General features: G+C 43.8%; 1 protein-coding gene across 1 annotated transcript in view; it reads right to left on the reverse strand.

Annotated features, from left to right (window-relative positions):
- The window catches only part of LOC309561587 (zinc finger CCCH domain-containing protein 7B-like), a 604923-nt gene that overhangs the window by 526238 nt on the left and 60861 nt on the right, over positions 1 to 17824 (reverse strand). Inside the window, exon 4 of the mRNA XM_082265580.1 lies at positions 12360 to 12557. Coding sequence (XP_082121706.1) covers positions 12360 to 12557 — 198 coding nt within the window. The remainder of the gene's footprint in view (positions 1 to 12359; positions 12558 to 17824) is intronic.

The raw sequence follows: 17824 nt of genomic DNA on the forward strand, positions 1-17824 counted from the left end.
TCTTCCGCGTCTTCTTCTCCCAGAATGCGCCGCACCGGCCCCTCTCATCACTTCCGGTGCGGCATGCCCAGAAGCTGTTTAGCAGGGGAATGCGGCGGCGCCCGGAAGTGACGAGCGGGGCCGGTGCCGGCGCATTGATTCCTGGGAGCGATGACGTTTAGCTCCCAGGAATCATCGCAGCGCAGGAAGTGACGGGGTGAGCCGCGGCTCCGAGGGATGAAGTACCCTGAGGTGAGTATTTACGATCGTCAATTACAAGGTGAGTTTTAAAAAAAAAAAAAAAAATCTAACTATCCAATTCCTTTTCAGGTTAGGCTGAACTAGCGGACGGGCACAAAAAAAAAAATATCGTTTTTGTGCCCGGAACTCCGCTTTAAAGATGGTCTGGCAATCACCTGGCTGAGCTCTTTAAGAACCCTCGGGTGATTTATGTTAAGTTTCTCTAGTTTAGTTTTAAGTCCATCTTCTGTTAGCCACGGCGGTATTTCCTGAGGTGTGTTATTTAGCTTGGCCTTACAAGCTGGGTTAATGTAGCCCCCCAATTCTTTTGTGAAGACTGAAGAGAAGAAATTATTTAACACTACCACCTTTTCCCTGTCCTCTGTGGCCAAAACTCCCTTATCGTCTTTTATGGGGCCAATGTGTTCTGGCGTCGCTTTCTTACTGTTTATATACTTAAAGAATTTCTTGGGGTTCTTTTTACTCTCTTCCTCCTTCTCTTCCTTCCGTGTTCTTTGTTCCCAGGGTTCTATCCCATTTGATATTTTCTAGCAGAGAGCACAGTTTGGGGAAAATGGCTCTTTTGAAATTCAGTGTCCTTATATTGCCCTTGTGTTTCCTATTACTATAATTAATACTGAGACTAATTGACCTATTCTCACTGTTTCCCAAGTTTCCCCGTATTTCTATATCCGTGAGCAGGTCTGTATTGTTGGTAATCAGTAGGTCAAGTATTGCATTGTTTCTTGTCGGTGCATTCACCATCTGACCCATGAAGTTGTCCTGCAAAACATTTAGGAACTGCCGAGCCTTGGCTGAATGCGCGGTTCCTTCTGCCCAGTCTATATCTGGATAATTAAAGTCCCCCATTATAATGACATTTCCCATCCTTGCTGTCAATCCTATCTGTAAAAGGAGGTCCGCCTCCCCCTCCTCCCTCTGGTTGGGGGGCCTATAGCATACGCCCAATATTACCTTCCCCACAGTGCCTTCCCTTTGAAGTTCTACCCATAGGGATTCTGCCTTGTCCATAGCTCCATTATTAATATCATCCCTCATATTTACCTGTACACTGTTCTTAATATAGACATACCCCTCCCCCTTTTTTACCTTCTCTGCGATAAAGGGAATACCCCTGAATGGTTGCCATCCAGTCATGAGAGCTGTCAAACCAAGTCTCTGTTATCCCCACAAAATCTAAGTCCTCCTCAAACATCAGCAGCTCCAGCTCTCCCATCTTGTTAGCCAGGCTTCTGGCATTGGTATACAAGCCTGGTAATTTTGACCGGTTACATATATCCTCATATGATGTTTTTAGGCTGCTCTCTTTATTTTTCCTCATACCCACCCTGGGTTTAGAAGCTCCGAACACCCTACCGCTAATGCCCCCATTTCTGCCCTCTGAATCTTGCTTTCCACTGGCTAATTCTATATCTGTACCCTCCCCCCCATCACCTAGTTTAAAAGCCCCTCTAACTTTATGGCCATCCTCTCACCCAGTACGGTTGCACCCTCCCCATTTAGGTGCAATCTGTACCTACCAAAAAGCCTGTGGCCGACTGAGAAGTCGGCCCAGTTCTCCAGGAACCCGAAACCCTCCTTACTACACCAGCTCCTCAGCCACTTGTTAACTTCCCTAAACTCCCGCTGCCTCTCTGGTGTGGCTCGAGGTACAGGTAGTATTTCTGAAAATACTACCTTGGAGGTCCTAGTCCTCAACTTAGCTCCTAAGTTCCTGAAATAGTTTAGGACTCTCCATCATCTCCTCTGCCTATGTCATTGGTACCCACGTGTACCATGGCAGCTGGGTCTTCCCCAGCCCCACCCAGTAATCTGTCGACCCGATCCGCGATGTGGCGAACCCCAGCGCCCAGTAAACAGAAGACTGTTCGGCGCTCACGGTCTTTGTGGCAGATTGCACTGTCTGTCCTAATAATTGAGTCCCCTACCACCAGCACCTGTCTTCTGTCTATTATTTCCCTTTCTCCCGGCCTCACTGGAGGAGTTCTTCCCCTGGCAGCTAGGGGCATCGCTCTGCTCCAGCAATGCTGGTCCCTGACTGGTTTCCCCAACATCACGCAACGGGGCGTATTTATTAGGGGGCTCCAGCACAGGACCGGCCTCCTTGCCTTGTCCCCTTCTACCCCTCCTAACTGTCACCCCTCTACTCTGCTCTGATGCCTGCACCTCCAATACTCCGCCCACCTCTGTGCAGGCCCCTGCCCGCACCTGACTGGTACGGTCCCAGCTCTCCTCCGGTTTGGACATTTGGCTCAGTGTTGCCAGCTGCCTCCCTAGATTCAGGACCTGAGCTTCCAGGGAAGCAACGTGCTTACATTTTGTGAATTTGTATTCGCCCTCGATCGCATGATCGAGGAACGCATACATATCACAAGATGTACACTGAGTCGCATCTCCACACTCGCCGGGCATTGTACCGACTAATCTAATGGGGATTTAGTAATTAAAGTCTGTCCTGTGTGTCAGCCCCCCTGGCCGTCCTCCGCCGCCGCCATTCGGTGGTCCCAGGTATTTGCAGGTAGCAAGGTACTGTCGGATCTACTTCTGGCCTGCCCTGGTCTGTCCTTGTCTGATGGAAGATCCTGCAGCCTCCCCCTGTCAGTCTCTCTACACGCGGTCTGTGTGATCCCCCTCTCCCTCACTCAGCCAAACAGCTGATTCAGCACACTCACGTTTCTGCTGTCTCCTGTCCTGTCCTGTCAGTCAGTCCCTGCACGCCTGCAGTACTGTCCCCGCCGACTGGTGTCTGTCACGTTGCGTTGGCAGTCCCCCTTCAGTCACTGGCTTCTGTCCGAGTCTCCCTCAGCTGTTCCCCCGATGTCTGCTCCCCTTCAAAGCACGGCAATCACAACAATCACAGCTCCCCTCCTCTCCACGTGGTGCTCTCTTCTGCCTCTCCTCTGTAGCGTATTCAAGCCAAGTTGAATGTAGCGTGTTTAACTTGGCTTGAATACGCTACATCTGCAACACTTAATGAGCCGTGTGGCCACCATTAGCCTTATGTACAGGCATGCAGCTCAGTCCCTCACTGCTCCAGTCAGCCCTGGATTTTGTTACTGACCATACTTAGAATACCAGACTCCCACTCGCCGGACCACTCCCCCACTTAGGCCTGTGCACATCAAGTCTGCCAAATTATAATTAAGGGTGACATTTCCTTACCCCTTCCCTTATTTACTCCGTCTTTATACCTTCTTTCTCTTCTTTTCCCATCCTACACCCCTCCCCACCTTTTTTTTTTTTTCCCCTTACCCCTCCCAGGGGGAAACAGAGCACATGTGGCGTTCATTCAAAAAACCCACTTCAGGGATGATAGACTGCTTATCTTAAAAAATAGATACTATGCCATATCCTACCATTCGACGAATGTGGCGGCGAAATCCAAAGGGGTGTCCATCCTGATATTAGCTAAAAACCCATGGACACATCAACATACCCTTAGGGACCCTGCAGGGCGTTTACTTTGTGTTAAAGGACTAATGGGAAACATTAAGGTAACACTTGCAATAATATACACACCCAATGAGAAGCAGGATCTTTTCATCTGTTGAAACTTGAAAAGAATTACATCCTTTTCAGAGGGTCAACTACAAGTGGGGGGCGACTTTAATGTACCTCTGGTTCCCTCTGTAGACACTTCATCGGGCTGTCCTTCAGTCCCCCACAGACCGATTTCTTAGGTGTTGCATGAAGCCCAACTAGTGGATATATGGAGATTACAACATTCAGGTGAGCGAGATTACACGCTCTATTCCACACCGCATAAGTCCTACTCCATGATTGATCGGTTTCTTTTCCCCCACAACCAACTACATGCCGTCACCACATCAACCATAGATTCGATTACGTTCTTAGACCATGCTCCCATCACACGGAGCTACGTTTTATTGGAGGTCCCTTCCAATTCTGATTCTGGAGACTCCATAAAAAGTCTCCTCTAGTCCCCAGAGATCTTAGAAGAAGTTTCCAGGCAACACAAACAAAATCAGGAGGCAGTGGTGGAAAGGGAATTATTGGCGCTCCACAAACAAGTTCCTGACCTCCAGTTTTATATAGCTAAAGCCGACATACAAAGATGTCGCAAATTTCACTACGTTCCGCTAAACAAATGCCGAAAACTGCTGGCTAACTCGGTGAAGGAACAGAGATCGGCAAATTATATCCCTCATTTAACCTCCCGGACAGGACAAAGAATAACCTTTCCTAAACACATCACTCCTGAATTTCGGGGGGATTCTATACCTCATTATACAACCTTCCAGGCCAAAATACACCCCAGTCCCAGATAGACAAATATATTGCATCCTCTCAATTGCCCAAGCTCCCTATGGTGATTCAAGAAGATTTAGAGACCCATATCGCGATGGAGAAGCTACAAAAAATTTAAAAAATTATTGGATCTTTTAAGTTAGGAAAAGCACCAGGTCCTGATGGTTTACCTTACAATATTACAAATCCTTTTTACCCACCTTCGGCCCACACATGCAAAAACGTTTTAATGCATTGGGAACGGACTCCTCCTTCCCACAAGACACCTTAAGAGCTCACATATCTCTCATACATAAAGAAGGCAAGGACCCGGCTGCTTGCGGTAGTTACAGGCTCATATCCCTCTTGAATACTGACCTCAATATATTCACCAAAATCCTGGCGACGTGTCTAGCTGGCCATCTTCAGCAGCTGGTCCACCTGAACCAAGTGGGTTTTATACCATCCCGAGAAGGACGTGATAACACGACCAAAAGTACTAAACTTAATTCATCTGGTGAACACTACCTTCTAAACACAGATGCGAAGAAAGCCTTCGATCGCATGAGCTGGCGGTTTATGTTCAGTGCTACGCCAGATCGGCCTTGGGGAGAATATGCTACACTGGATCACCCAGATATATTCCAAACCTACAGCCCAGGTGAAGAGCAATGGGATTTTATCAGATACTTTTTTAATAACCAACGGGACCCGTCAGGGGTGCCCTCTATCTCCTCTACTCTTTGCACTTACATTAGAACCTTTCCTATGTAAAATTTGCAGACACCCAATGCAAAGTATCTGCTTATGCTGATGACCTACTCTTTTCTCTCACTAATCCAATCATATCCTTCCCAAACCTGCTACACGAATTTAAGCTATACGGCCGCTACTCTAATTTAAAAATGAATTTTAATAAATCCGAGGCCATGGGAGTTGGCATCACATCTACACTCCTACATCACTTACAATCCAGTCTCGCATTTAAAAGGGATGAATACGGCCCTTAAATACCTGGGAGCCCCAACACCCCCTGACTTCTCCAAAACATACGAGTCTAATTTTCCTCCCTTATTACTTAAAGTCCTAGCATTAGGGCCTACATTCTTGGTTTGGTAAATGCAATCTACTAAAATTGTGTATACTCCCTAAACTCATTTACTTATTGCAAGCGTTACCTATTGAGATACCTTCCAGATTCTTTAAGCAAACACACACTAGATTCACAAAATTTATATGGGCACATAAAAACCCACGTATCCCACGCAGCCAACTCACGCTAACTAAAATACACAGGGGCCAGGCTTTACCGGATATTCTAAAATATTACCAAGCAACACACCTGAGCAGACTAATAGATTGGGGAAGGCACTCTCAAAATAAGCTATGGGCACAACTTGAACAATCTCAAATCAGATGTCTTATTATTTGAAGCACCGTGGTGCTGTGACTCCTTACCGCGTGCCCTTAAAATACACCCCACTATGGGAACCACCATTTGCATAGTCTCCTCCCTTTGCACACATCTCTATATCCATGATCTCATCTCCCCTGTTTCTGATTCTGGGCAACCCATCCTTCTTCCCTGGACTACGGGACCAGTCATTCATGCGGTTACGGGATCAAGGACTTTTTCAGGCCTCCCATTTCGTGGTGGCAAATCAGAACGTAATCGAATCAGGCTGACAGATGACCAGGGTCCCTTCAGAGTCACCTTTTGGAAAGCCATCCAAATTCATCATTATTTACACTCACTGACAAACCCAGGGGCTTACAATCGTAATCTCTAGACCTAAGAACACTGCTCAGATGAGAGTATCCTTTCACAACTCCTCTCCAAAACTTACAACCTCTTGATGGCTCCTTCAGGAGGAAAGACACCTGCCCTGTTTAGAGAAAAGGGAGGCGGACCTAAATCGCACTTTTACACCTATACAGAAACAAAATATCTATTCACTTTCACTAAAGATGTCCTCCTGTACAAAGATACAGGAAACCAACTATAAAATACTGACTAGATGGTATCGCGGACCTCTGTTGGAGATGCAAGGGGGGGACAGAACGATGTTGCACATTTTTTGGTCATGCCCGAAATTCACCCACTTTTGTATATCAGATCCCGAATGACCCAGCTCTCTTCTTGCTTCATGTATCAAACGTCCCGGTGCAAAAATATAGAAAGTCAATACTACGCCACATACTGAATGCCGCCAAATCCTGCATTCCATTAAATTGGAAAACATAACACGCCCCAACTATTGCTGACTGTATACACAAGGTTGAAGAAATCAATAGAATGGAAGATCTTCTGCTAACAGCTCAACATAAAATGGAAAAATACAATAAAACTTGGGAGGATCTGGAATGGGTTTCTCCTTTCTGATAAGGGGAAAAAAAACCTACTGAGCCCTGCTCTGAAAAGCAACTAATATATAGAGGGATGTTTGAAGAAAAACCATTACTCTGACCACTTTACATACCCACCCGTTATTCCTGCACCTTCCCCCATTCACGTCCTGCCCAGCTGTATATAGTAATTTTCCTCATTTTCCTCTTATCCCCCTCCTTCCTTTTTTCGCTTCTCTCTTTTCTCATCATATTTCGGAGGAAACTCAAAACTGACCACAAAACTTTATATATGAAAGTAATAAAAGGTAACTTGTAGGAAATAATCCACATTAATAACATGTATATACCAATGTTAACTTCCTGTTGCTGTATTTATTTTATCCCTGTGTACATGCCTGTTCATCCTTTTTTCTCTTCGAATAAGTAAAATATTTGAAAAAAAAAAGGGGGGGGGGACGCTCGTTTGTTCCTTCTCTTTCCTAACCTGCTGGGCTGCATGCTCAGATAAAGGGTCTGGTATGAATTTTGAATTGGGGGGGACCCCAAGCCGTTCACTTTCCTCAAATTTTTAGCCAGCAATTTCTTTTTACGTGGTCAGCGAGCAACCCTGCTGATATCTAATGATTAATCTGTTAAGGACGCGGCAGCCGGCTTCCCAGCCCGCTCTCTAGCAAACAGTTAAACACAGTGTTTTTAAAAGGACATAATGGAATGGCGCTGGCGAGGCTACTGTTGCCCTGCATTGGTGAATACTGCGCTGGCGAGGCTGCATGAACACTGTGCTGGCGAGACTGCATGAACACTGCGCTGGCGAGACTGCATGAACACTGCGCTGGCGAGACTGCATGAACAGTGTGCTGACGAGGCTGCATGAACCCTGCGCTGATGAGGCTGCATGAACCCTGCGCTGATGAGGCTGCATGAACCCTGCGCTGATGAGGCTGCATTCATGGGCACTGGTAAGACTGCATTTGTGCATTTGATTTAAAAAAAAAAATTTCTGAGTTCAATGCGGTTTATTTCAAATTTAACCTTTTTTCCTAAAATTTCCCTCCTAAATTAAAGTGCGTGTTATACGCCGGTGCGTGTTATACGCCGATAAATACGGTAAATTAAAAAACCCACAAAAGCACAAAATGCATGAAACATGCATCAAAAACACAAGTTTAAAAACAAGGGTTTAAAAAAACGTACCACAAAACTTGCCTGAAAAGGCGCATCAAGCACAACAATGTGAACCTAGACTAACAGGCCAGGACAGAACAAATACCCCACAAATTACCCCTTTTTGAAAACCCTTCATATTTTTTTACACATAACATGCACATACCAAGAATTATCCCTCAACAAAAGATTACCTGTGGTTTTAGTAGTGGTTTAAACCGTAGTGGAACGAAAAACTCCAAAAAGGTTTTTGAAGGCTTTCATTCCACAACTGTTTTTAACCAGCAGACCATGCTGAGTCAAGAATTGGTGGACTTCTACTTTTATCTCGCTTGACATTTCATCTTTTTTCATTTGGGAGTATGATGTGCATAATATTTTAAAAAGAAATTGTTGCAAAATGTAATGCATTAGGCTGCTGCGTCTTCTGTATTGTATTCTTTTTAGAGCTTTACCTGGGTTTCCTTGACCTGTTGAGAGTGGCAGCACAACCGAAATGGCGGCTAAACCAGTGAGTCGTCTTTTTAAAGATCAAGCGGCACAGTAACTTCTAATGCGCAGGAGCATAAATTTTTTTCTTCAGTTCAGGATCATGCAGAGGAATAAGAAGTGTGAAGGCAAATGGCAGAAATTCAGGAATTATGTTTACCATACTTCACTCATATTGTAGAGAATTATGGTAACGGTGGAAACAGTCACCTATGCAGAGGCTTGGTTGGCAAGGCCACTTGGGACAATAATAAGTGTGCATGGTACATTGCCGAATTAAAAATATAAATTAAGACTTTTTTACACCAATGGGCAATTCTTGTAGCAAGGTAGGCATTTGATCATTGAAGTCGACTCCCCCCATGAACAAATTGTAATCTTGGACACATACTGGTTTTTGGATTGGGCCATTCCTTCTGTGGATTTCCACGCAGGTGTTGTTGTGCATTGAAGACCGCATGTAGAGATCTCGTCCCTCCCCTTCATAGCCAGAATTTTTTCGTTTCGCAAACTTGCGGACTCCCCTCTTCTTAGTTTCATATTAACGAGCCTTTCAAAGAAGCCCTTCCTATTCGCTCTCACGATGCCGCATGCTGGAGTCTTCTTCCGGTGAAGGCTGCGGAAAAGGGGCAAACTGGTGTAGAAGTTATCCACATAGAGGGGATAACCTTTTTGAGGAGTGGAAATATGAGGACTTTCCCACTTGTTCTTATGTAGTCTGGGCATTTAGGGGGATACAGTCCTTTCCTTCGTATACCCAGAATGCATAAGAGTCCTCAGTGGCTCGGTCGCATAATTTGTAAAGTTTTATCCCATATCGGGTCCTTTTGCTGGAGATAAATTGCTTGAAGCCAAACCTTCCAGTAAAGTGGACAAGCGACTCATCCACGCAGATAGATATTTTTGTTCGAGATTTTTTTGAAGTGGCCGAGTTTTATACAATTTAATATATGCTGGGTGATTTCGGGGAGGGCACTGGGTGTTATCGTTGTAATGGAGGAATCGCAGTAATCATCAAATATCTTGTTCTTGGCATCAGTGCTGAGTAGATTGGCATGCGATAGATGGGGTTGGTGGACCAGTATGAGCACAACTCTTTTTTTGGCGAGCCCCATACTGAATGTGAGGCCCAAAAAAATCTTGAACTCCTCCACTGTTAATTCTCTCCATTCATAAGGACGGGAACAATTTGAAGTTGGGAATTTTTGAGCATACAGTTTGTGCTGGGCCACAATTGAATGCAATAGTCATGTGGAAACTAAAACTATGGGGGCACAATTCTCTGTGTTCACCTGGACGGGCAGTGAAAGGGGGGGGGGGATGTTAGATGCTCCTGACTTAGAAGGAAGCCATAGAGTGTTTTGAAGGGCATATGGAACCCTTTGGAGCTGAGGTGACACCCCACTAGTGCCTGGCCTTTCTCGCAGAGGTACTCCATTTCTGGTAGATGCCACTGTGCTACTGGTGGATACCACTGCTCTAGTTGTTGGTAGCCTCCTCCTCGCCAGAACACCTTCGCTTGGTGGGCACACGGTCCTCCTCCTCTGACTCGGTTAGTGTTTTACTGCTCAACACTGGCTTGTAATCAGAATCCAACACAGCTCTCATTGGCCGCATTTAGAATTTGGTATGCCCCCTCATTTGAAAAAAGATAAAACAAACATTTCAGACGTGGCGGTGATGAGGCTGCATTGATAGGCACTGATTAGGCTAAACTGATGAGGCTGCACTGATACACACGGCACAGATGGTGCTGCACTGATCAGCTACACTGATGTCCACTCATGAGGTGGCACTGATGGGCACTGTTGAGGTTCCACTGATGGGCACTGTGTGACACTGTAGGGAAATGTAGCAACCTCACTGCGATCACAAAAGCTCTCCTTCTCTCACACTCGGTCTGTGTGAAGGAAGGAGAGCAGTCATTGGAAGATGAGATCATAAGTTAACATTTCTCATCGTTTGTCATTGGACACCGTGATCACATGGTAAAAAGCCACTGCGATTGGCCATTTAGCACGACAGGGACACGGCGATCACAGATTTTACCCAATGCGCGCCCAAGGGGGCGCACAGGAAGAGTGTTCCTGATTTTTATTAGGATAGATCACACTTCCGATAAAGTTGCCCTTTGTCCATGATTGGAGCTTTTGAGTGAGAATTAAGTTGAAAAATTTCAAAACCTGTTCCAAAGAAGGAGAAAGGCTGGACATCAAAAACTGTAATATATTCCTAAAGAGGAAGCAAGTGGGGAATTAACCCAAGGTGACCACACTTATGAGATTTCTATTAACACTTTCTAATACACGCAAGGGGGGGAAAAACATTGACAATTTAACAGTTTACATTTTCCTGTAGTTACATGCATACAAAATAGACAGAGCAAACAACTGTTTTAACCCTTTACCCGCTTTACAGAGAACATCATGCTTGTCTCTCTGCTAGACAGCCAGCAACATGGCCAACATTTAGGCCATTAAAAGGCGTTTTAGAACCCATGGTTTTTGAGTAACACTCAAGGGTTCTCTGGACAGAGCAAGCGATACAGCAAGTGGCTGTATAAATAGGAGATACTGAACTAATGAAAAACATACTCAGGACTCTAGAACTGACAAACGGGTGAACAGTAGGTAGGGTGTCTCATATCTAGTCTCCCCCTGTAGCACACAGTAAAGACATAACATGTAGAACATATAAAGGCATGACAAGGGGTGCGACGGATGTTCCTGGGCACACCTTTAAATAATCACCCCATACAGTGAAAATCCCCCCTGCTGATATTTCACCACAGCCCCCCAATGGGGCTCCTACAAAAAAAAAAAAAAATAATAATTTGTTCAAAAAAAAAAAAAAATACAAAAATAATGAATCCAAACTACAGACCCGGTCCACTGCTCTACTGACAAGGTCCATGTTTTAATTTTTTTTGCATTTATTTATAAGTTGTTTATAATATTTTACACACACACACATACGGTATCTCACAAAAGTGCGTACACCCCTCACATTTTTGTAAATCTATTATTTTATCTTTTCATGTGACAACACTGAACAAATGACACTTTGCTACAATGTAAAGTAGTGAGTGTACAGCTTGTATAAAAGCGTAAATTTGCTGTTCCCTCAAAATAACTCATAAGCCATTAATGTCTAAACCGCTGGCAACAAAAGTGAGTACACCCCTAAGTGTCCAAGTTGGGCCCAATTAGCCATTTTCTCTCCCCGATGTCATGTAACTCGTTAGTGTTACAAGGTCTCTGGTGTGAATGAGGAGCAAGTGTGTTATTTGGTGTCATCGCTCTCTCACTCTCTCATACTGGTCACTGAAAGTTCAACATGGCACCTCGCGGCAAAGAAGCCTCAGGGAATCTGAAAAAATAATTGTTGCTCTATATAAAGATGGCCTCGGCTATAAGAAGATTGCCAAGATTGCTAAGATATTGACACTTTGGGCCCAATTTGAACATTTTAACTTAGGGGTGTACTTCGCTTTGTTGCCAGCGATTTAGACATTAATGGCTGTGTGTTGAGTTATTTTGAGGGGACAGCAAATTTACACTGTTCTACAAGCTGTACACTCACTACTTTATGTTGAAACAAAGTGTCATTTCTTCAGTGTTGTCACATGAAAAGATCTAAATAAAATATTTATAAAAAATGTGAGGGGTGTACGCAATTTTGTGAGATACTGTGTAATATATATATATATATATATATATATATATATATATATATATATATATATATATATATATATATATATATATATATACACACACACACATACACACACATTTATAACACATTAACATCTGACATAATTAGACTTGATTTGTAGAGCAATGTTGCACCAATATAATCTTACTCACCATGGAATAATAGCAGCAGGATCGGTTCACAAACAATCTGCACAACAGCTCCTGAGAAAGGACAAGTTCTTCAGAAGCTGCATATTCTGCCACTGTCAGACCTTCTGTATACTGCCCCAGTGCTAATTTCACTTCACCTTCATGGTATAGGTCATTGCCTTCCCTATACAGGTTTTCAACCAACTCCTGAAGGAAATGCTGAAGAAAAAGAGACAAGCAAAACAAAATTATTAAAAATTGAGATAAATTCTTGATTTCACTGGGACAAAACAGAAGTGGGTATAAATGCAATAATGTTAGCAAGATAACTTTGCTCCAACTGATTATAACTATGCAGTGCTATACTGTAAATCCAAAAATGATCAATCTGCATGGGAAAATCCAGGGACATGGAATGCAAATTTGTTTTTATATGCAAATGTAACTTTTCTAGAAGTAATTTATTTTAGGCTCAATAACGTGTGAATATACCCTCAAATGAAACTCCTCCCTAAATATTTCTTCAAGAGTTCATAAAAAAAACAGTCCTTCTGATGGATAGAAAATGTCCTTCACCGGTGTATGAGGATCTCAAACCTGCACCATCACCCCACCTTCAGTGCTGGCCCCTAGGTATTAATCACTCACCAACAGGACTTTAGGTACTTCACCTTCAACACTCTCAAAAAAGGATGGTTACGCTGCACCTCCCACTGTCAGAGAAAGGAAAGCTTGCTCTCCTCCTGTATCCACACGAGGTTCACATGAAATAATAGGAAGGACTCATAGGGTAAAATTACTTAAAAACCAATGATTTATTTAAACACCGCCCCGTCCCCTCACCTATTGCACTTGCATGTGAACATGAGCAAATATACACAAATAAATCGTAACCTTTACGCTCTGGCAGCTTGGTACCAGCTGATCGTAGGTTCCAGGTTTCGTGTGTGACGTCCAGGCGTTCTGCAACCAAGGTGACCGCGTGCTCACGCTGATGCATTTCGTCATCACGACTTCAACTTGAGGTCGTGGGCACGCGGCATATCCACTGATATTTATCCTCCTCCGCAAACCGTTAACCCATTCCACCTCCAACAGGCATTAAAACCCATCCTGTCTCAAAACATTGTTGGCTTTTTTGGAGGATCTAAAACTTTGTGAACTATTTTAATCACCAAAGGTGGGTGCTTTCCTATAATTAAAGACCGGTTCATTAGAGACAACCTTACCTAAGATTCTGTCCATAAAACATTCCAATGTTTTTTAAAGGTGGCCTCCACCTCTCTTTGCTGCTCATTGTAATAGGTAATGAAGCCCCATTCATGTTTGGTGTCTATTATCCTTTTATTTTGGAGACACTCTTCTTGAGAAATTGCTCTCACCTCATTAATAGTGCGGTCTAATTCTACTTCACTATACCCTTTTTCCACAAACCTGTTTTTAATTATTTGGGATTGGGACATATCATAGACTGTAGTACAATTTTTCCTAATCCTTAATAGCTCACCTTTAGTAATATCTTTCAACCATCGAGGATTGTGACCTCTTTGTTTGGGCAAATAACCGCTGCGGTCTGATGGCTTAAAGTAAGCCTTAGTAACCAACTGGCAGTCTAATAGTGCCACTTCTACATCTAAGTAATTTATCCGATCTTTACTCCACTTAAATTCCAGCCTAATGTTATTGGTATTATCATCATTTAAATTTGCCTGCAAAATTTCTTAGGGATATTTAATATAAATTTACCCTCCCACTCTCCCATGAAAAAGAGAACGGGGCAGTGTTTAAATAAATCATTGGTTTTTAAGCAATATTACCCTATGAGTCCTTCCTATTATTTCATGTGATCTACAGGAGTCTGGAGCATTGGATATTGGGTTACTTATCGCTGAACCTCGTGTGGATACAGGAGGAGAGCAAGCTTTCCTTTCTCCGACAGTGGTAGGTGCAGTGTAACCATCCTTTTTGAGGGTGTTAAAGGCGCAGTACCTAAAGTCCTGTCGGTGAGTGATTAATACCTAGGGTCCAGCACTGGAGGTGTGGTGATGGTGCAGGTCTGAGATCCTCATACACCGGTGAAGGACATTTTCTATCCATGAGAATGACTGTTTTTTATGAACTCTTGCAGAAATATTAATTTGCTGAGGAATAATCATATGTAGCGCTGCTAATGTGTTTTTTGCACAGGAGGAGTTTCATTTGAGGGTATATTCACACGTTATTGAATTATATTTTGAGCTATAGTGGCTGCTTGGTTTAAGTTATTATACTATACAATATCTTTATCTTAAGTGGTGTCTTGTAGCGCAGGGTGAGCGCTGTACAGCCACATAAGTGTATAGCGGTATTTTTACTCCTTTTTTACAATCAATTTTAGGCTGCTTTCGCACTGCTCCACTGCAAAAAAAAAAAAAAACTGTAAAAAACGCACATGTGTGCTGTCTAAATTGCTGTACTGTATTAAAAATGAAAAAAAAAAAAAAAAAGTTAAAAAAAAAACCCACGTAGGTTTTGGCCAAGTTTCCGGTCTGTTTTGCACCTGTGAAAAAAGGATATGCCACTCAAAACTGCATCAAAAACACAACCGCGGATGAGTTTATTATGCGTTTTCCATTCATTTTAATGGGGGAAGGGTTTTATTTTTGTTTTTTTTAACGCACTAAACATGCAAAAAAACCACAGCATGCAAGACTTTTAAAAGACAGCTGACCCGCAACTGACTAGCCTGAAGAGCGCCATAGGATTTAGGCCCCTTTCAAGTCGCATCCCATGATTTCCAATGAGTACCATTTATATCTGTGCGACTTCAAATTGCAGCGATTTCAAAGTAGTCCCTGCACTTCTTTGGTCCGACTTTGAGGCGACTTGAAATCCATAGACCTCAAGATTACACAGGCATTGCTTAAAGTCACGTGACTTTTAGGTCGTACAAGTGTGAAAGGGGCCCTAATGGCCATGCATTTTTCTTCTGCTTTTGGTGAGGCAAAAATGGAAGAAAAAATGATAAGTGGAAAAAGACCCTTAAAAGATCCATAGATTTAAAATTACATTAACAACTTGCTTCTTGCTGAAGGCTGCCATTTTGCTGAAGCCCAGAGCCCCCAAAGAACATTGAATCATAAAGTGGAACTAAACCCATTGTATTAATGGTTTAAAAAAACAAGTTACATTCCCGGAATGCCAGGATTGCTAACTGTCACACTTGCTTATGTCCAAACTGTCAAAACCATCAAATGGCTGGTGTCCTAACTGATCACATGTGCAGCACAGCATGACAGTTGCAGTTTAAACAGAAGCAGCGTCTTTTGCAGTAAAGTATAGGAGGGTTTAATTCCGCTTTAAGGCTGTCAACAGATTAGCCTCTACAAAACTCAGCAATGTCTAAAAATGCCTAAAATGGGAGAGCAACTGAGCATGTGCATTACAGGGTGAGGCAGTATATTATTGGATTTTAAATTTTATAGACCCTTATTTTTAATGTTTTACATATCTATACAGGACAACTATTCGTCGTGCACAAATCTAGTCTTTATGGGATAGTGGCAAGAAGAAAGCCTTTGTTGAAAGAATGCCATAACCAGCCCTGTTAGCAGTTTCTAGAGGCCATGTGGGGGACACCGCAAACATGAGGAAGAAAGTGCTCTGGTCAGAGGAGACCAAAACTTAACATTTAGCCTTAAAGCAAAACGCTATGTGTGGTGGAAAACAAAACACTGCACACCACCCTGAACACACCATCCCCACCCTGAAACATAGTGGAGGCAGCATCATGTTGTGGGGATGCTTTTCTTCAGCAGGGACAGGGAAGCTGGTCAGTTAATGGGAAGATGGATGGAGCCAAATACAGGGCAATCTTAGAAGAAAACCTATTAGAGTCTGCAAAAGACTGGGAGCGGAGGTTCACTTTCCAGCAGGACAAGGACCCTAAAACATACAGCCAGAGCTACAATGGAATGGTTTAGATCAAAGCATATTGAGAACTAGAGCACAGAGGGGGAGGGGCCAATATGGCGTGCTCGTGAGAGCGAGGAGGCCTGCTGGATGCCAGACATCCTGCTAGTGATGGAGCTCCAGGATCCTAACTCTTCAGCTGTCTAGCCGCTCGGCCTCATCTCTCTGCACCTCATGCCGTCCGTTCCCTGCTAGTAGGTGACAGGACAACGGACAGAGTCTGAAGCCGACATCTCAACACAGTGTGGACAGCTGGGATCGGAGCTTTGTGTCCTGCCTTGCTGAGCGGCTGTTTGATGAGAAGCCGGTGAGAGCCTGATAGTGAAGAGCTGAAGTCCTCTGAGCCCGCTAGTGAAGAGCTGAAGTCCTCCGAGCCCGCTAGTGAAGAGCTGAAGTCCTCCGAGCCCGCTAGTGAAGAGCTGAAGTCCTCCGAGCCCGCTAGTGAAGAGCTGAAGTCCTCCGAGCCCGCTAGTGAAGAGCTGAAGTCCTCCGAGCCCGCTAGTGAAGAGCTGAAGTCCTCCGAGCCCGCTAGTGAAGAGCTGAAGTCCTCTGAGCCCGCTAGTGAAGAGCTGAAGTCCTCTGAGCCCGCTAGTGAAGAGCTGAAGTCCTCTGAGCCCGCTAGTGAAGAGCTGAAGTCCTCTGAGCCCGCTAGTGAAGAGCTGAAGTCCTCTGAGCCCGCTAGTGAAGAGCTGAAGTCCTCTGAGCCCGCTAGTGAACAGTTGAAGTCTTCCGAGCCCGCTAGTGAACAGCTGAAGTCCTCTGAGCCTGCTAGTGAACAGCTGATTTCGCTATGCCATGGTGTGAGATGCACAGCAGTCAGATGCTGCAAGCTAGAGAAGGTCTGCCTGAAATCTGAGCACTGTGATGTTGGGGGAGGGAGAGAGCCCCCTTTCAACTCCTACCTACTAATCCTTACATCTAGTCAAAGTGGATCAAAGAAGAAAAAAAATGAATTGAGAGCTGGTGGCTATTATATCCCCCATGTTATTCCTCCTGGATCAACAACTGAATTTGAAAACCAGCAAGATACTAATCATACAGTATATATTATTTGTTAGATTTTGAAGATCTGTATATTTGAAGCCTCTGAATGCCTTTGAGTTTCTGTCACAACTGTTGGGAGTGTTCCTGAGGACTTTTGATAAAACCTCTATAGGATTCATTTTTTGAATATCCCCCTCACCCTCCAGTTTGTTACTTGTTGCTAGACGCAAGAGGTTAAATTAAAAAAAAAAAAAAAAATCGAATAAAATAAAGAGGTAAGACGGAGGAAGGACATTTATTTTCCCTTTCTTCCTCCCATTAGCAATAGGTAATTATGAAGGGCAGGCTAACCAGAGGCAGCGCACCTGAAAAAGTATCCAAAGTAAGCACTAGCCCTAACACAACAAAAAAAATGATGGTACAAGGGGCACAAGAGGACAACATGGAAAAATCGCTGATGGAGAAACCTCAAGAGGTTCGGACAAAACGGATAGAAGTGAAGGTGAACCCAAACAGGAGCTCAATAGGAGCGACATCTGTGGAAAAAATCC

The sequence above is a fragment of the Pelophylax lessonae genome (genome assembly GCF_965119305.1).
Source record: "Pelophylax lessonae genome assembly, chromosome: 8".
NCBI lineage: Eukaryota > Metazoa > Chordata > Amphibia > Anura > Ranidae > Pelophylax > Pelophylax lessonae.